Source organism: Podarcis tiliguerta (genome assembly GCF_965153285.1).
Source record: "Podarcis tiliguerta genome assembly, chromosome: 14".
In the NCBI taxonomy this organism is placed as follows: domain Eukaryota; kingdom Metazoa; phylum Chordata; class Lepidosauria; order Squamata; family Lacertidae; genus Podarcis; species Podarcis tiliguerta.
The window spans coordinates 28,557,246-28,576,359 of record NC_139547.1 but is presented as its reverse complement, the minus strand read 5'-3'; the positions used below and the strand labels follow the sequence as shown (position 1 = coordinate 28,576,359).

The 19,114-nt window shown below is 54.7% G+C and overlaps 1 protein-coding gene across 4 annotated transcripts; it reads left to right on the top strand.

The window, feature by feature from the left end:
* Positions 1-375: 375 nt before the first annotated feature.
* Positions 376-15,210, top strand: MAN2A2 (mannosidase alpha class 2A member 2). 4 transcript variants are annotated; one of them, XM_083412395.1, is made up of 24 exons: positions 475-716; positions 1,503-1,657; positions 2,090-2,347; positions 3,284-3,428; positions 3,769-3,940; positions 4,508-4,635; positions 5,035-5,208; positions 5,613-5,799; positions 6,398-6,575; positions 6,822-7,024; positions 7,145-7,327; positions 7,453-7,567; positions 7,752-7,819; positions 7,998-8,163; positions 8,534-8,770; positions 8,878-9,000; positions 10,186-10,300; positions 10,633-10,766; positions 10,880-11,021; positions 11,746-11,879; positions 13,128-13,205; positions 13,435-13,629; positions 14,155-14,265; positions 14,532-15,210. In XM_083412395.1, the coding sequence occupies exons 2-24, from the start codon at positions 1,526-1,528 to the stop codon at positions 14,685-14,687; spliced, it is 3,534 nt and encodes a 1,177-aa protein (XP_083268521.1). In that variant the 5' UTR covers positions 475-716; positions 1,503-1,525; the 3' UTR covers positions 14,688-15,210. The 4 variants fall into 4 exon arrangements, with proteins under 4 accessions (XP_083268518.1, XP_083268521.1, XP_083268519.1 ...); XM_083412394.1 differs by lacking the exon at positions 13,128-13,205 and adding an exon at positions 847-1,139 and having other exon boundaries at positions 531-787; XM_083412392.1 differs by lacking the exon at positions 13,128-13,205 and having other exon boundaries at positions 376-716.
* The last annotated feature ends 3,904 nt before the right edge of the window (positions 15,211-19,114 follow it).

Sequence of the window (19,114 nt, the reverse complement as noted above, 5' to 3'; positions counted from 1 at the left end):
CTAGCTCAGTATTGTCCACACTGACTGGCAATGCCTGCTGCCCTCTGCCTGGCAAAGCAGGTGCCCTTCTCCTGTGCCCAGCCCAGCGGGCTTCTCAGGAGGGCTGAGGAGGAGGAAGGGAAGAGTCATTCCATAGTCTGACAAGCAGGATTGCCATGGGCAACTAGTCTGACACTAGAGTCAGGGGTGGGTCAGTGGTCAATGTGTTGAACTAGGAAACCACAGAGTTCCAAACCCCCATTCAGCCATGAAGCTCAATGGGTAACCTTGGGCCATGCACTGCCTTTCAGCCCAACCTTCCTCACAAGATTGCTTTGGAAGGCGGGAGAACCATGCATGCCACTTTAAGCTCCTTAAAGAAAAAAGGTGGGATTTAAACGCAATAAATAAATAGCTACCCACCCACGCCTGGTTCTGCCTGCACGCCTCGTCCCTTCTGCACATGCGGGGTGGGGGGAAGCCACAGGGCCCCAATTCGCCAGCTTGGAGGCAAGAGCCTCTCTATTAATAGCGAACTGTTGGCAGGCTCCGGTCTCCGTCTTGGGACTCGCCGCGGGCTTGTGTGGAAGGAGCCTGGTGGCCTCCGCGGGTGCGGAGACTGCGCGCTCTTGCTGTGCCTCCGCCATGGCCAGCCCTGCGCTGAGAGGCCGGTGGCGGCGTCGGCTGCACGCCGGGGCTGCTCCGAGGCGCCTGCTCTGAACAAGACCTGCCCCGAAGTAAGCCTTCTCCCCACCCCAAGGCCAGCCCCGAGGCGGGGACGGGGCTGCGTGCGGCCCGGGGGACTCCAGCTCGGGAGGCGCAGGGCCGGGAGGGACCGAGCAGTGCCCGGCGACGATGCGCCTCCAGCTGGCCGGAGCCCCGGCCCTTCCCTCTCTCTCGGAGCGCCCGAGCAACCTGCAGCGCTGCCCGCTCGGGCACAGGCGAGGAAAAGCGGGTCGTGCAGCTCCCGAGCCGCTGTGAGCGCCCCACCGCCCGGGCCTGGCTCCGCGGCTCCTCCTCCTTTTCCAGGCCCGGCAGCTGCTAAGAATATCGCGGCCGCTGCGGCCGGCGCTTGCTCGGCCTGCGGGAGCCGCGTCTGCTGCAGGCAGCGCTCGGGCGCCGAGGGAGAGGCCGCGGCTTCCCCTCCAGCAACAGGCCAGGTGAGTGGGCGCCGGTGCCTTCCCAGCTGGGCAGCGCAGGCCTGGCGGCTTCGGCTTCTAGCGCCTCTGGGTTCCCTCCTCGGCTGGTGGGGCAGCGAGCTGAAAGGCCCGGCGGCCCCACTAAGTCCTGCTGTGGAGGAGCAGGGGCTGGGCAATGCCAGTCAGGCTTCTTTGCCTGGGCAAGGCCTCCCCTGGTACAGGGGAGATCTCGGGGGAGATGGGGGTCCTTGGCCTGGTGGGGTGGGAGGGGGCTGCGCTGTTGCAAAAGGGAGCCCAAAGGGGGAGGTGGGGGCTTAGAGTGCCCAGAGAAGTGTCCCTGCCTGGACTGATGCCTACACCTGTCCTGTCCTGGCTCTGTTGCAGATGTTCCCTCTGGCACCCCTGGGATGAAGCTGAAGAAGCAGGTGACGGTGTGTGGGGCAGCTATCTTCTGCGTGGCTGTCTTCTCCCTCTATCTGATGCTGGACAGGGTCCAGCATGATCCTGCTCGGCACCAGAATGGGGGCAATTTCCCTAGGGTAAGTGCGTTGCGGGCAAGACCTTCCTCCACCTGCTGCTTTGCCCTCTTTGTGCCCTTTGCAGAGACGCAGGAGCCACTGCCAAGGGCTTCCAAGAGTGACTTGGTGGGTTGGGGTCCCTGACTGTCTCTGCAGCAGTGGCTCAATCTCTTGTCCGAAGCGGCAGGGTCAGAGAAGAGCGGCAGCCCCCCTGCCACACTCTAAAGAGTTCCCCCCCAGTCCTAGTCCCTTGGCTGCACTTGCACAACTGCTGGCAAGAGTGGGAAGGGGGCTGTGCCACGCTGGACGTCCCTTTTTGCTCAGCCGGGCAGTGTTTGGCAAAGGGAGGCAAGGAAGAAGGCGGGCAGGCTTGAGTGTTGGCAGGCTGCTCACAACTTCCTCCTACTTGTGCCACCTCTTCTGCTCCTCGTCCTCTCCCCCACCCCCGCACAGAGCCAGATTTCGGTGTTGCAGAACCGGATTGAACAGCTGGAGCAGCTCCTGGAGGAGAACCACGAAATCATCAGCCACATCAAGGATTCTGTCCTGGAGCTGACAGCCAATGCGGAGGGCCAGCCGGTGGTGCTGCCTTTCCACATGCCCAATGGCTCCTGGGTCCTGCCTCCCGAGAGCCGGCCCAGCTTCTACTCCATCTCCTCTCAGGATTGTCAGTTTGCACTGAAGAGCAACAGCCAGAAGGAAGACCTGCAGGTCAGCTGGGTGGGGTGGGGGTTGGGGGACAGGACTGTGTAAATGGTTCTGCCTGGAAAAGTTGGAGGGGGAAAGAGGAGTGAAGAGCATGAGAAGCACCTAGTTGCTGCTGGATCAGCCCAAAGGGGGCCCCATCCAGCCAAGCACCCTGTTCTCGCTGTGTCCTCCAGATGCCTCAGATACCTCTGGGGCTGAAGCTGAGCACAAGAGCACTCTCTCCCCTCCTGCCATTTCCAGCAACTGGTGTTATTTGGTGGAGGGAGAGGGAGAACATAGCACTTGTGATTGGAAGCAAGACCCCAGTGCCTTTGGTGTTCACATGACAGCACAGTGGTTCCCACAATTATGCTACCCTAAACTCCTTCCCAGTGACACTTCTCCTCTATGAAAAGGAGTATTCAGAACAGTAGTTTTCACAACACATTAAGGAAGATAATCAATGCTTTTTCTGGGGGGGACGCAGGGGTATGCATACCCCTAAACATTTTGTGAATCTAAGTTTGGCCTCATTGAGGGGCAGTATTTCAATATGAGTAGGAAAATAAGAGTACCCCTAAATATTATTTTTTTAGAAAAAAAGCGCTGAAGATAATAATACAGATAAATTCAGGACAGTAACAATTAATTGCATGTTTATTCAAAATCCAATTAAAACTATTAATTCAACAAAACGGATGAACTTGATCCATTGAGCTTTTCAAAGTATGATAGTCATTTACACCTCCAGTGACCCATCTTGTCCTGCATCTGTTTCTCACGGTGGCTACCCAGATGCCCTGGCAGGAAGCCCACAGACAGGACCCAGGGCCTCCTAAGGCAAGGGGAGTAGCTGGTGCCCTGAGCTGCGAGGCTGCTAAGGGCAGACTGGCTTGGGGTGGGTGGAAAGGAGACTCTTCCATTGCTATGCCTTGGTTTGACACTCTTGTCCTTTCCCAGATGTTGGCTGTGTCTGCGTTGCTCCCCTATGACAACCAGGATGGTGGGGTGTGGAAGCAAGGCTTCGATATCACTTATGAGCCACACGAATGGGACGCCGAACCACTGCAAGTTTTTGTGGTGCCACATTCCCACAATGACCCAGGTAAGCAAGCTGGGCGGTGGCCGACATCATTCCCCCATTGCTTGGTGAGAGGCTCATTTGTAGCCAGGAGCATCTGCAGGGAAGACAGGGGGTTCAGTTGCAACCTCCTCACCCCAGTGAGCCACAATCCCCAGAGTCTCTAGCACTTGTAGAACCCAAGATAGGAAGCAAAATGTGTGTATAGGTAGAGGTACGTTGCCCTTCTTCCAATCTGGTGGCCATTGGCTGTGCCATCAAGGGGTTGATGGGAGTTGTAGTCCAGAGTCCCTGGAGGGCAATTTGTTGAGGAAGGCTGCTCTAAACAGGCCTGCAGTGATGTTCCCTTTTCTGCTTCCCCAAGGCTGGATCAAGACATTTGACAAGTATTACTTCGACCAGACGCAGCACATCCTCAACAGCATGGTGGTGAAGCTGCAGGAGGATCCTCGACGACGCTTCATCTGGTCCGAAATCTCCTTCTTCTCTAAATGGTGGGACAACATCAGCGCCCAGAAACGGGCTGCTGTCCGCAGGTAACAAGAGGGGAGGAAGGGGTTAACTCTCATCATTTCCCCTGCTCTTAGGATGGTTGGTAGGAAGATGTTTAGGATAATATTTCTTTCATTTTTTAAAAAAGGCATTTATATTCCACCTTTCCTCCAAAGAGCTCAAGGTGTGGCGTACACAGTTCTTGTATTCTTATCTCGTATTTTTATGTTGTGAACCACCCTGACATCCATGGACAAAGGGGGCTATAGAAATTTAATAAATAATAATAATAACAACATAAATGTTTGTGGAAAGAACATACTTCATGCAAATGAGAAGTCCTGCTGAAGTAAGTTTTTTTAAAAAAATAATTTTTATTAAAGATTTTCCCCATTTACAAAAGTACGTGCATTGTATCTTTTTTCACGTTGTAAAGTCTTTTCTACAGATCAGTTACATTTGATATGAGATATTAGTGTTGTATTCTGAAGTAGGCTTTGTATTCATGTGGCAGACTTGATTGATTGCCTCCTCTGTGGGAAGGTCCACTCTTGGGCTGCTGCTGCTGTTGGTGGTGGTGGTTGCCTCTAACCTTGACCTCTCCTTCACAGGCTTGTGGGCAATGGGCAGCTAGAAATGGCAACTGGCGGGTGGGTGATGCCAGATGAAGCCAATTCCCACTACTTTGCCATGATCGACCAGCTCATTGAGGGTCACCAGTGGCTGGAGAAGAACATTGGTGAGTGCTGTGCGCAGACTGGGCCAAGTTTGGGGAGCGGGTGGCGGGGTGGCACCAGCCACATTTGTGCTGACAGCCAGAGCTTGAGCCAGGCAGAAGCACTGAGAGTGGTGGGAGGTATAGAATGGAGAGAAGCACCATGGAGACTGGATGGGGATAGTGAACCCCTCTGCTGTGTGTAGTTCTGCAGAGCTTCTGTTGCTTTGCCAGACCCAAAGGATAGAAAATACAAGGCATGCCACATTATAACTTGGGTCTGCATAGGAGCATTCAAGCCTCCTGTTTCACATGGCTCTTCAGAATCCCGAGTGTGTTTGAAGTGGGGCAGGTTACAGCGACTGAAACACAGGCCCTTGCCTTTTCTGCTGCTGACGCCTGTCTTTTCTCCTTGCTCTTCAGGGGTGACACCGCGCTCTGGCTGGGCAGTGGACCCCTTTGGCCACAGCTCCACCATGCCTTACCTGCTGCGTCGTGCCAATCTGACCAGCATGCTCATCCAGCGGGTCCACTACGCCATCAAGAAACATTTTGCAGCAACCCAGAATCTGGAGTTCATGTGGCGGCAGAGTTGGGGTGAGGGGTGTGTGAGTGGAGGCCCCTGGATTGTTTATGCCCCAACTTGCCTTTTAGGCTCTGCAGAGTCTTGTCTGCAAACCCCTCACAGCCTGGCAGCTGGAGCAGCTGGCTGCCAGTGTCCTCCACCCCCTTTAGAGGCCAATGCGTCCTTTGTCCCTCGTCCCCTACAGTTGGGGCTTCCTCCCACTGCAGTCAGCACTGGCCACCGGGAGTCGTTTGCTCCACACACACCTTCTGTGGGGCTCTGGACTCCTCCCTTGCCTGGTGTGTGCTGTTGTGGGTTGCTGGTGTGTCTGCATTGTGGGTGGCAGGCGAAAGTTCTTCCTGACAGTTCCTGAGTCTCCGTTTGCCTGGGGCCTTTCCTGAGCAGCACAGAGTGACCCTGGCATTGACCCCCTCAGATCCTGACTCCAGCACCGATATCCTGTGCCACATGATGCCCTTCTACAGTTACGATGTGCCCCACACCTGCGGTCCCGACCCCAAGATCTGCTGCCAGTTTGACTTCAAACGTTTGCCAGGGGGCCGCATCAACTGCCCCTGGAAAGTGCCCCCCAAGGCCATCACCAGTGCCAATGTGGCTGAGCGGTGAGTGGCTTCTCATGATCACCCTTGGCTCCTTGGGGTGGTGGGCCTGCCCCCTTCCTTCCAAGCCCGCTCACACGCTTGCTTCTTCCATCGACCACCTGCCCTCTGCTCTCCTAGCTGGGTTCTGTGCCTCCAGGAATGATGCAGCCCCCACAGAGCCCAGAGTGCTTGGGGACCGTTTGACCAACTGCCTCCTCCTCCTCCTGATTCCAGCATCTCCTAAGAAGAACCTGGCTGCTGGGACAGGCCCATCTAGTCCTGCATCTTGTTCCCACAGTGGCCAACCAGGTGCCCTATGAAAGCCTCCAAGCAGGGCCAGAGCGCAACAGCATTCTCCCCACTTGTGCTTTCTAGCAGCTAGTATTTAGAGGCAGAACATAGTCATTGTGACCAGCACCCATTGATAGGCCCTTCTCCCCTGTTGAGTTTCTCCGACCCTCTTTTAGAGCCGTCCAAGTTGGTGGCCACCACTGCCTCATGTGGCAGCAAGTGACATAGTTTCTCCTGTCTCTGTCTCTGGCCATGAAGATCAGACCATGTCAGCCAGGCCTACAGGCATGTCCTGGTCCTGGTTGTTGACCACCCGTCCTCTCTGCAGGGCACAGCTCCTGCTTGACCAGTACCGCAAGAAGTCCAAGCTGTACCGCAGCAAAGTGCTCCTGGTGCCGCTGGGGGACGACTTCCGCTACGACAAGCCCCAGGAGTGGGATGCCCAGTTCCTCAACTATCAGCGCCTCTTTGACTTCCTCAATGCCCATCCGGATCTCCATGTGCAGGTACAGCCACCTTGGCTCGAATGGGGTGCTTCCTGGGAAAGGGTGGGGTGGTTTGCCCCCTTGGGAGAAAGAGGTGGCTGCTGCTGAGTGCCCCACTCCAGATCCTTGGGGCGGAGTCTTCTTCTGGGGCTCTGGGGGGCAGTTTCTTCTCCTGTCATGCATGGGGGCTCCCCACCATCCCAAGGTACTGGGTGTCTCCCCCTCCCAAGGTTTCTGATGCAGTTTCAGCTTATGCCTCCCCCACAGGCACAGTTTGGGACCCTCTCGGATTACTTTGATGCCTTGTACAAGCAAGTGGGCATCGTCCCTGGAATGCGCCCACCCGGCTTCCCTGTGGTCAGCGGGGACTTCTTCTCCTACGCGGACCGAGAGGACCACTACTGGACCGGCTACTACACTTCCCGGCCCTTCTACAAGAGCATGGGCAGGGTGCTGGAGGCACATCTCCGGTGAGGGGTCTGTGGGGGGGGGGTGGAGGGAGGGAGGAGCCTCCCTGCCTGGCATCTTCTCCTGGGAGAACAAGGTTTACTCACAGCCTCTTTCTCCCCCCGCCCTGTCTTTGCCCCCAGCGGTGCCGAGATCTTGTACAGCCTTGCTCTCAGCCATGCCCGCCATGCCGGCATGGACAGCAAGTACCCGCTCTCAGACTACGCCATGCTGACGGACGCACGACGCAACCTGGGCCTCTTCCAGCACCATGATGCCATCACTGGCACTGCCAAGGAGGCAGTGGTAGTGGACTATGGGGTCAGGTGTGTGTAAGGCCTGGCCTACGTTGGTAAGGCCTGGCATGGGTTCCCTGCAACCAAGGTGTGGCAGTGGGGCTCTGTGCCCCATGGCCTCATGGTCAACTTTCTCTCCCCCCATCCTCTTCTAGGCTGCTCCACTCATTAATGAACCTCAAGCGGGTCATCATCAACGCTGCCCATTACCTGGTCTTGGCAGATAAGGAGGCCTACCATTACGACCTGGCGGTGCCCTTCCTTGGCGCAGTGAGTCACAGCTCACCCCTTGCTCCTCTGTGCCCCGAGGGAGCGATCTAGAAGATATGGGGTGGGGAGGCCTGGCTCTGCTGCCCCCAGGGAGAGGGGACCATGGCAAGGGGGCTGCAGCTCATGAGCTGGCCCCAGCCAGGTCCTACCCTGTGCTTCTAGCCTGACCCATTCTCTCTTCCAGGATGAGGCCCGCCTCAATCAAGACTCCCTGCCAGAGAAAACCATCATCAAGCTTGATGCAACACCCAGGTGGGTGAGTGGGGTGGGGGGCTGCCCTTGAGAAAAGAGGGTGGGGAGCAGGCAGGAGACACAGCAGGGAAGCGGGTCTCCTGGGCCCTGGGCTGGGACATCATGGGGTTACGGACTTGAGCCTGGGAGGGACGGACCAAACTGGCCAATCTTGCAACTTCCCTGTTCTCTGTTGCAGGTTCGTGGTAGTGTTTAACCCCCTGGAGCAGGAGCGGCTGAGCATTGTGTCCCTGCTGGTGAACACGCCTCGTATCCGGGTCCTCAACGAGGAGGGGCAGCCCCTAGCGGTGCAGCTCAGTGCCCAGTGGACCTCTGCCACAGACATGGCACCCGATGTCTACCAGGTAGAGCCTGGAGGGAAGGCAGGCAGAAGTGGGGACAACAGTGTTCAGCCACCTGGGGCTTGGGAGCAACATAGCTTGATAATCTTCTAGATGCCACCAGACTCTTCGTTGTCGGAGGTGGAAATTGGCTAGAGAAGGTGCCCAGGTGCCCTTCCATGCTGACGGGCTCCCATCTTCCCATTGGGCTGCTCCTGTGAGTTTACCACTGGGGCGCACTAAGGCTTACCAGCATGCCTCTTCTCCAAGGATTTGTACAGGGAATTCTGCTGCTCACCTGGTGGCTGCTGGGCCCCTTGTAGTGCATCGAATGTGTGTGCTTGGGGGGAGCAATGGGAACTGCTGCTGCCCTTGCCTGTGCTTCGATTGACAGGTGTCCATCAACATGCGCCTGCCGGCCCTGGGCCTCAGCATCCTGCAGCTGAGCAAGTCCTTTGACAGCCACAACACACTGAAGTCCTCGGTGCGCCTCCTCCTGCACGGGCGTGACCTCCCCGTGCACAAGCACGAGGCCTTCCCGGTGCGGGTCATTCCTACAGCCACGGAGGACTTCTGCCTGGAGAACCAGCACATGCGCGCCTGCTTCTCTGGGGGCAGCGGTTCCCTCAAGGTGAGGGCGGGCCCACCAGGTGGGCAGGTGCAGCTTAGCTTGACGGCCAAGGGGAAGGCCCCTTGTGGATCCCTGTGCTCACCAGGACTCCCCTTGTTCCCTGGCAGAGTGTGCAGCGGGCAGGCGACGCCCAGGAGCAGAAGCTGAGCAGACAGTTCCTCATCTATGGGACCCGGAGCACCAAAGACAAAAGCGGTGCCTACCTGTTCCTGCCTGATGGAGAAGCCAAGGTCTGGGCAGGGCTAGCCCCCGTGGGGGCTGGGGTTGGTAGGACATCTCCCGGGTAGGTGGGCTGGTTGGGGGGAAATGATTCCCAGCTTAGACCAGGTGTTGGTGTCTCACTTTCTGTGGCTGGCATTATTATCATCCTGGTTGGCACAGGAGACAGCCCACTTCCTCTCTTTTGGACTATAAACGCAGTTCAAGACAAAATAGCCAGGCCACACATTTTGAACCACAGTTCCCATCAGCCCCAGCCAGCACTTCCATATGGTACCCTGTGGCTAATGAGAGATGTAGTTCAGAACACCTGGAGGGCACCAGGTTAGGGCAGGCTGGACTCCTGTCTTTAAGGGAGGTGGAGTCCTCCATGCCAGTCATTCTGCCCCTGAAAATCTCCCAAGTAGACCAATGTTCCTCACTGTCTGCTTCATTCTTGGGCTTCCAGGCAACCTGTGCCATGTTTGGTAAAAGAGCATCTTTAGTAAGAAAAGGGAGGTAAGAAAAGGCAGGTTAGAAATGGTGGGAAATGAAATCCAGACCCTCTCCCTGGTAAGAACACCTGCCTGTTCTGGTTAGTTAGTTAGTTAGTTAGTTAGTTAGAATGTTAAGTAAAGGTAAAGGGACCCCTGACCATTAAGTCCAGGCGAACGACTCTGGGGTTGTGGCGCTCATCTCGCTTTACGGACCGGGGAGCCAGCGTTTGTCTGCAGACAGTTTTTCCGGCTCATGTGGCCAGCATGACTAAGCCGCTGCTGGCGAACCAGAGCAGCGCACGGAAACACCGTTTACCTTCCCACCGGAGTGGTACCTATTTATCTACTTGCACTTGATGTGCTTTTGAACTGCTAGGTTGGCAGGAGCAGGGATTGAGCAATGGGAGCTCACCCCGTTGCAGGGGTGATAGGCAAGCCCTAGGCTCTGTGGTTTAGACCACAGTGCCACCATGCCGCTATTTCATTAAAAAAATCAAAATCAAAGTGGCTTTCAACAAAAATACATAATACCATACAGTGAAAGCAGAGCAAAAGTTAAAAACAGATAATCATTATGGAAGGAATTGCTCTGAATTGCTTGCCTAGGCCTGACAGATTTTTTTAATAAAAAAAATCAGCCGGTGTTTAAACAGTTCGTATGGGAGGCATCTGCTGAATCTCTAGTGGCAGAGAGTCCCTTGACGCTCCTCTCCCTTGCAGCCCTATGTCCCCAAGGACCCCCCTGTGGTGCGGGTGATGGAAGGACCCTTTTTCTCGGAGGTGGCCGTTTACTACCAGCACATCCAGGAGGTGGTCCGGCTGTACAACGTGGCAGGTAAGGGGCTTTGGGGACTGGGAGAGAGCAGCAGTGGAGAGCTTGTCCCATCCCTGCCTTCAGGGGCGATGCATCCTGTTTTGCCGCCTGAAGTGAAAAGGAAAGGTACCACCCAATCTCATTGTGCTGTCCCTGCCAAAGCCTCCCTTACCAGGGTGGCAGCCATAAAGTAGCAACAACAATGGCAGAAGCCACTGCCAGTGCCACTTCTCTGCCAGCGACAGTGGTGGTGGGGCAGCTGAGGATCCCACGGGGGCACCTCCTCTTGGACTTTGGTCACCCAAGGCAAGCCCTGCTTCCCATCATTGCTTGATTTGAGCTCCTCCCTGCAGGGGTCGATGGCCTGTCCCTAGAGATCTCCTGCCTGGTGGACATCCGAGACCACATCAACAAGGAGCTGGCCCTGCGATTTAGCACAGATATTGAGAGCAAAGGCACTTTCTTCACTGACCTGAACGGCTTTCAGGTAATGGGCAGGGAGGGAGGCTGAAAACACACACACACCCTGCCGCCCTTGCGAAGAGGCTGGAGAGGGACTGCCTGCCCCCTTGGCTTCTCAGCACTCTCCTCTCCTGGCAGATCCAGCCCCGCCAGTACCTGAAGAAGCTGCCTCTCCAGGCCAACTTCTACCCCATGCCGGTCATGGCCTACATCCAAGATGCGCGGAGCCGTCTGACGCTGCACACGGCCCAAGCCTTGGGCGTCTCCAGCCTCAGCAGTGGTGAGCGGGCTGGGACAGTGGGCAAAGCTGTCTCTCCTGGGGTGGCTGCAGACGGGAAGCACCAGGCCTGGGACTTCTCCTTCTCCCAAGACACTAGGATGCAGATATCCCGTGAAGCTGAAAGCTGGACAATTCAGAACAAAGGAAAGAAAGTCCTTCTCTCTGCAAGGCAGATTCGAACTGTGAAACTCGCTCCCACGGGAGGCAGGGATGCCACCAACCTAGATGGCTTTAAAAGAGGATTGGAGAAATTCATGGAAGAGAGGGCTATTGATGGCCACTAGCCAGGTTGGCTGTTCTCTGCCTCCACAATTGGAGGCAGGAATGCTTCCGAATCGCAGTTGCTGGGGACTATAGGAGGGGAGAAAGTCCCCTTGTGCTTGGATCATGCTTGCAGGCTTCCCACAGAGGCATCTGACTGGCCACTGTGAGAACAGCATGCTGGACTAGATGGGCTGCGGGCCTGATTGAGCAGACTCTTAAGTTCTTCTGATGTCTAGGCATAGTAGGGTCTCCTGGGACTGAGCCAGAGGCCTGAGTGGGGGGGAGGAGGAGCAGTTTGTGGGATGGGAGGTCAGCCACAGGGGGTCTGTGTTGGGGCTTCAGCAGCTGCTGCTGTGCTGGCAGGATCCCCCTGTGTGTCAGAAGTGGGCCACGTGTCTAGGTTGGAGCTCCTCTTACTTCCCCCTTTTTCTTCCTCTCCCTTCCCTGGCTCAACTTCCAGGCCAACTGGAGGTGATTCTGGACCGGCGCCTCATGCAGGATGACAACCGTGGCCTCGGGCAAGGCCTGAAGGACAACAAGCGGACCTGCAACCGCTTCCGCCTCCTCCTGGAGCGACACAGCGCGGCAAGCAAGGTACAAGGACTGGGTGCTCAGCACCCCTTGCATCTGGCCACTCTGCCCAGGCACCTGAATCTCCCTTGCTAGTTGGCTGGGGCTTTTCAGAGTGCCAACAAACGTGTGCAGAGTTTGATGCAGGCTTCTCTGATATGTTCAGAAGGACACGAAATCTGAGGCTCCTTTGGGGCCCAGGCCAGCCCTACAGCTCAAGAGTGGCACTGGGCTGCTTCTGCTTGCCAATCTCCTGGGCACCAGCACCTCTTGCAAGCACCCCTAAGGAAAGATTTTCCTTTGTGTTTGGGAAGCCACAGCAGTTCCCACACAGATGATCCCATAGCTGGGAGTTCATCTTGCATGATAAAAGTCTTATGTTCTACCACCCGTCCCAGGCTGATGGAACCTTGAGCTAGCTCAAAAGCCCCACATTTGCCCTATTGCACGAATTATTCCTCTGTGCCAGGATGTTCAGCATATTGCCTTTTCCCTGGAAGTTTCCTTGGAACTCCTGCCTGCAACACACTGCAGAGCACCCATTTGGTCATTCCAGCAGCGCTTTAGTCAGATCAAACAGGTTAGACACAAAACGCTTCCAATCTTTGTCTGCTGTGTTTGGGAAGAGAAAGGAGAAGTGAGTCTCTTCATCCTGGGGACAGGATTCCTTTGTTGTGTTTCAGCCAAAAGGCTCCCGAGAATAAACAGATGCATGCAAGTACAAAATAATGCTGGATGATACAAATTCAAAACATTCCAACAGTGTTTGCAATAGTGATTTTGGCCCTCAGAGGGTAAACTGCAGGATCTCCTTCAGAACAATTGCAGTAGAGACGTAAAGGTGGTTCTATCCATCAGCCGCTGGTGAAAAGGTAGAAGACTGAGTGTGGAGAGAGTGGTGTAGTCAGTCTCTCCTAGGGAGAAGCATGAATGCCCCCAGAGATCAGCCATGGGTTGTGTGAAATGGAGCAGCCGAAGAAGGTTGCTGAGCACTGAGGGGAAGAAACACCATTCAGAGTCAGCCGAAGGAAGTCCCTGGCAGGCTAGCTTCAAAACAAGGGAAGTGGGAAGCACACTGTTTCCTTGAGTAGCATGTAAAAGAGAGGGGGTTTGGGGGGAGGAACCTGCCCCCCACATGTGCCAGGAGCCCCTCCATCCCAGGCGAGACGGCCTGTTCCTGGCCTCCTTGCTCTGCAAGGGCTGTGCACCTTCGGATCATGTTGTAACATGGCTGTTCTCACCGCCCCTCTCCCTGCCCCCATTTCCACCCAGAGCTCCAGCTTCTTTTCCAAACTGGCCTCCATGCTTAGAGACTTGGTCTTTCCCATCCACAAGGCCAACAGCCAAGAGGTAAAACCCGGCCCTGTCTGGTGTGCTAGCTGGTGGTAACGTAGCTGCTGGGCCCACCTCTGTGCCAGTGTGTGCGTGGTAGCCTGGCTCCTAGCTCAGTGGCCATCATAGCTTAGAAGGCGGGAGGGCGGGCTTCCTGTGGGTGACCTCCTGGCCCCCAGAGCATCTTTGGCCCCTGGGGGTGGGACACACACCTGCCTGTCATTGCTGGGCTTTCCTTCCTTCCCAGGCGGAAGCTGGCCAGGCAACGAGTTTCCCATCTCTGCTCAGCCACCTGACCTCCATGCAGCTGAATGCTGAGGTGCTGGTGATGCCTGTTGCCCAGGAGAAGCCACCGCCCCCCACCCTGAGGCCCTTCCTGCCCCTCTCGGGCCCCCTGCCTTGTGACTTCCATCTTCTCAACCTGCGCACCCTGCAAGGAGAGGTGAGTTGCCCCCTGGGTGGGAGAGAGCTGATGGGGATCAATCACAGCTTTCTAGAAGCATAATAATAATAATAATAATAATAATTAATAAATATACCACTCCCATCTGGCTGGGTTGTCCCAGCCACTCTGGGTGGCTTCCATAACATAATAAAACATCAAACATTAAAAACCTCCCAATGCAGGGCTGCCTTCTTAAAGTTTTCAATGTCTTCTAAAAGTTGTATAGATATTTATCTTCCTGACATCTGATGGGAGGGCGTTCCACAGGGCAGGTGCCACTATGAAAAAGACCCAGGTATACTGGGCTGAGGCCATTTAGGGCATTAAAGGTCAGCACCAACACTTTGAATCGTGCTCAGAAATGTACCAGGGGCCAGTTGGAAGGGACAAGAAAGAGTCATTTGCCCAGTGTAGGAATCACAGCTCAGCCTGACCCAGCCTCTGCCTGTTTCTCCCCTGGACTGGGCCCTGCTTTCTCTCCCCACCCCCTTCTATGACCAACACCCATGCCTTTCTCTCCAGGACGATTCACTGCCCTCCACTGAGACGGCTCTGATCCTGCACCGAAAGGGCTTTGACTGTGGCCTGGAGGCCAGGAACTTGGGATTCAACTGCACCACCACCCATGGCACAGTAAGTGGAGAGATGCCATGATGCCTCTGAGGGAGAGAGGGGCAGGAATGGGCAACCCATGGGAGAGCAAGAGCTCTGGTGCTGTGGGGAGGGTGGAAGGGTGGGTTCCTTGGGCTACTGCAAGAGGCAGCCAACGATGCTGGGTTTTGCTGTCTTGGAGCTTTGCTTTCTTGACTGAATGGTAGGCTGCTTCCCTCTGGCATGCATGGACTGGAGTCTGCTTTTGCGCTGACCCCCCCTCTTTTAACCTCTTGTGTCCTCACTAGCTATCCCTGGACGGCCTCTTCCAGGGCCTTGAACTGGCCTCTCTGCAGCCCTCCTCCTTGACACTTATGTACCCGCTGGCCACGACCTCCCCCAACAGCACCTCTGTCCACCTGGACCCCATGGAGATTGCCACTTTCCGCCTCCGTCTCGGATAAGACGTCTCGCTGGCCCAGACTGGATTTCATTGGCCAGTCAGGCATTGGACTGGACGTTAGCACTTCCCCCACTGGTATCCAGGGCAGACAGGATGTGGCCCAGCACCAGGAGGCTGCCAGGATCCAGAGACTCATTATTTATTTTTCTGCTCCTAAAAGACAGTATGGCACCAAAGGCCCGGCCAGACCAGGCTGGCCTGGCATGGTGACGCCTCCTGAGCAAAGGCTCCACAACACCCCTTGCAGATGGGTACTAGATGCTGGAGGTGACTGGCTGTGCTGTCAGGATGGGATGCTGTGGCAACAGGTGCAACAGCAAAGATCTTGGCTCAGTCCCGCCCTCTCAGCTTTCAGGAAAGGAGATCTCTACGTTCGCACCCTGGAGGGTCAGTTTCACAGCTCCTTCAAGAGGGAGGCAGACTCGATGTAGCAAACACTGGAAGAACGTTACAACTTGTGAGCTTCCTGGAGTTCAGAACAAGTTTTTAGGAAACAAAAAGAAAATAAAATGTTTTTTAAAGTGTTTGGCTCTCGAGTTGTTGTGCTTTGGGCCTGGCTTCTCATGGTCCAGATCTCAGGAAGGGAACGTGGGGGCGGGGGTAGTTCTGTGTGGGTGTGCACAATCCTCTAGATCTGCAAAGCCAGAGCCGAAAGGTCATGGAGGACGTGTGACCAGAGGGAGCCACTTGACCCCTCTCAAATCCTTGAGACTTGCCCCTTCTCTATGGGCATAGCCGGGGGGGCAGGGAGGGGCAGCTGCCCCCCAATCAATACAATTCAATAAAAATACATAGCAAAGGTTCTGCCCCCCCCCCCCCAAAAAAAAATTTCTGGCTATGCCCATGCCTCTCTCCCTGCTTAATTTCCAAAATGAAAAGTGCATGAGGACCATTGCCTTATCAGAAAGACCTTCTCCTTGAGTCTCAATCTCCCTGCTGTGACTGGATCCAGAGCAACTTTGGCTGGCAATTTCCCTTCCCACCTCCCGATTCAAGTTTGCAGTGGAAGGATTCAGAATGCAGAGGCATGCTGGACACTCGATGCTTTTTCCAGGGCAATATGCTAGTGTTACCACAGCCCAGAACAGCCATTTCAAACTGGATGGGGAAGGGGAACGCCCTCTGCTTCTTTTTGCTCCCCTTCTCTCTGTCCCTAGAAAATGATGGCCAGGTGGGGGTAGGGATTGGGGGGTGGGATGGGAGAACAAGCAAGACAGTGACAGAGCGTGTCTACTGCTGCCTGTAAAGCCAGGTGGTTTAAAATCTCTCTCGGGTGGTTTTTAACAATTTGTCAAGCAGGTGCCGGCATTCCCACTTTACAGGTGGAAAAACGTACCACACTGTGATTTGCCCAAGCCATTACGCCCAGTGTGGGGGTTCAGCACTGCCACTCCCTTCCCGCCTCTAGCCATTATGGCTCAATATGAGGGAATCCCAAATGACACCCTGTAACCCCAAGCAGTGCATGGGATGTTATTTATTATTATTATTAATCAAATTTATATATTGCTCCATACCTGGAGGTTTCAGGGCAGTTCACTTGAGTAACTGGCTAATTACTCCAACAAAGGTTAGGTTTATTTGGGGTTAGGGGAGAGAGGTGTGGGAAGGATACCCCCCTGTCCGCTTTCCTTCCCCTCAGGTACAGCTGTTAAGGAGGGCCTCACTCTTGCTGCAGGCACAGAGGGCACCTGCCAAGACTGCAGCCCTTGCTGGGGATCTCAGGCACCAGTTCCCTCCCCTCTTGGCAGCGCCTGCCTCTAGGGCACCTCTGGTTGTCATGGGGACCAGCATCACCAAAGCTTAGGCAACTCCCCAGGAAGGGACAGAGGCAGCGCCCGAGAGCTGCTCTCTCTGTCCAGTGGGCACGCTGGTCACTGCAGAGCCACGTTCCACCTGCAGCACTGATCCAGAACCATGAAAAGTCTTCCTGGGCATGCTTTGAAGAAGCTGGATGGTCTCTAGTGGCTCCTGGATGGTTGCGTCTTGCTGCACAACGGGACAGTGGATAGAACACCTGCACTGACACCAGGATAGGAACCAGAAAAGGCAGCTTCCCTTTGTGAGGGGAAGCGATCCGTGAATCATGGGGCAGAACCAGATTATACCTGGGTTTGTAGAGACTCTGGCCAGGAGGAGAGCAAACTGATGTGGACATCAGCTGCGGAGAGGCTTGGGTTGTGATAGGTAGGCTGGTTCCATGTGCTGCGGCTGCTTTTTGATGCTTGAGAGGGGAATGGCACCTCTGAGCTCAGGCATTGTGGGGTGGGTGGCAGCCACTGGAGGATGGGTGAAGGAGCAAGAGGTCACATGTGTTTTCCCAGGCCCTGTGCAGGTTCTCAAGTGGGGATCAGGAGGGGTGGCAGGGCAAAGGTAGGGCTTCCTAGGTTGACTGGAGCACCTGTCAAGCAGCCAGTCTCTCACTGCAAGGAGCAGTGCCTGGCAAGCTAGCAGCTTCTTGGCCTCAAGCCTGCCTCCCCTGCCCCACAGTCAGTAGACAGGCAAGAGGACTCCTCTCTCCTTGCAAATGTGCTCAAAAGGTGAGAGACACCGCACCCACCCCATCCCATGCTTTATTCCCTAAACTCCTAGTATAAACAGAAGGCAGGAGCTCTCAGTGAAGAGCCAATCCTGCAGGAAGTGTGGAGGGGCATCCCTTACGAAAAATCATGCTGGGAGCCCTGGAGGGGTTAGGCCACTGGCAGGAAAAGCAGTAAGGGAGTTCTCAGGATGCGCCTCATGGGGTTTTATGCACCTCCAAAAGGAAGGAATGGAAACTGGGGGCAGAGCAACCGCCTTCACACATTGAAAGGTCCCAGATTCAATCCCTGGGAGCAGCTCAAGCTTAAGGGAAAAAACAAAAAGGTCAGGTAGCAGGCAGTGGAAAAGGTAGAACTGCAGAGTCATTTTAATCATTAACTGGAAGTATGACAGGACATAGGCAAGCCTGCACAGATCCCACCCTTAAAAGAAATACGGCCAATTAAGAGAAAAAAGAAGCCCTAATTACAAACCATTCTGAAAGGACTTGTGCCAGCTTTATGAATGATTAATGCAATCTAATTCTGATTGCGGTCAATGAGAAATGAGGATCTGAGCAGAACTCCTGGAAATGAAGTATGGCGTGGTTATGGCCCAAAACCTTTCGGGGGAGATACCACCAGGGATCGAGCCTGGGACCTTCTGTGTGCAAAGCCTGAGCTGCGGTCCTCCACTGCCTTCCTTCTCAGTCAGCTTATTCAGAGCAGAGGAGGTCCCTCTGCAACCCACATCTGTGATAGACAACAGGTAGATAATTCACACTTAAATGCAGTCTTCAGTTTGGCAGCTCCCTCCACAACTTTCAAATAACCAGGAATGAGTCTAAAGGGATTCTATACCCAGTTACTTCTTCAGTTTGACCCAATGTTTCATGTCCCAAAATTTCACAATAATGGATTATTATTTTTAATGGACACAATGTTTTGATTCTATAGGGCAGCATCCAGCAAAGTAGGTTCATTAGTGTGAGAATCTCTGGTTGTATCACAGAGCTCCCTCCTCCCTCCCTAAATCTGTTCCAGAATTCCTGCCCCACTCTGAATGGCATTAGGGGACAACACAGGCAGAGGGAGGGGAAGTTCAGAGCACAAACAGAACAATGGAACCACACATAATCTCGCCTGAAGAGTCAAACCGCTGCATTGGTAGCTCTGAAGTGACCTTCCATGGAGCCCAAGCCTGGACAGTGCATACAGAGGTCCTTATCTCCCAGGTGACAAGACCACCCTCTTGGCCTTGCTGATGTGGTCCAAAGGAAAGCAAAACAATACATTTGGCATCAGCTTGGCTGCAAGTGTTGCCAGAAGGAAGTGTACGAGGTGCCATTCATTCTTTGTGGGGTTTACTCCTTGCCCTGAAGATATCCCACAAGGCAGTGGAGGTTTAGGATCAGTGTCTTCCTTCTCCTAGGTAGGCTACCTTCCCAGGTTGACGAGCCGCATCTGACCCTCACTCCCTCTACTACAGCATGTGCAGAAACCGTCTCCTGACTGTTGGACCCACTATTGGTCTCGTCCACTCAATCCGCTGGAGCCTGTCTTCACATGCAGGGAAAGTCCCTAACTCATGGAGGGTTTGAGACCCATCAGTTACCCTCATCAAAAGGCATAGATCTAGACAATGCCCAAACCCTGAGTGTTACAAATCCAACCGAGAACACCAGTGACACTATTAGGAAGCCAAATGCAAACTTTTGTTGCCTACAGCTTGGGGGCTTCCCACAGGGTTAGGGTTCGGTACCTGGTTGGCCACTGTGAAAACAGGATGCTGGCTAGATCCAGTAGGCTCTTCTTACATTCTTACAGTAGATGAATGTTACCTAGCCCAGTAAAACCCATACCCAAGAGAAGTGCTCCTGGATTCTTGGCTGTTTGTTCTGTAGAAGCC

Excerpts from the sequence above, each read along its gene's own strand:
- MAN2A2 (XM_083412395.1), top strand. The coding sequence starts at position 1,526 with ATGAAGCTGAAGAAGCAGGTGACGGTGTGTGGGGCAGCTATCTTCTGC. Across the intron at positions 2,348-3,283 it reads GCCAGAAGGAAGACCTGCAG|ATGTTGGCTGTGTCTGCGTT; the intron begins GTCAGCTGGGTG and ends GTCCTTTCCCAG. Across the intron at positions 14,266-14,531 it reads GCACCACCACCCATGGCACA|CTATCCCTGGACGGCCTCTT; the intron begins GTAAGTGGAGAG and ends TGTCCTCACTAG.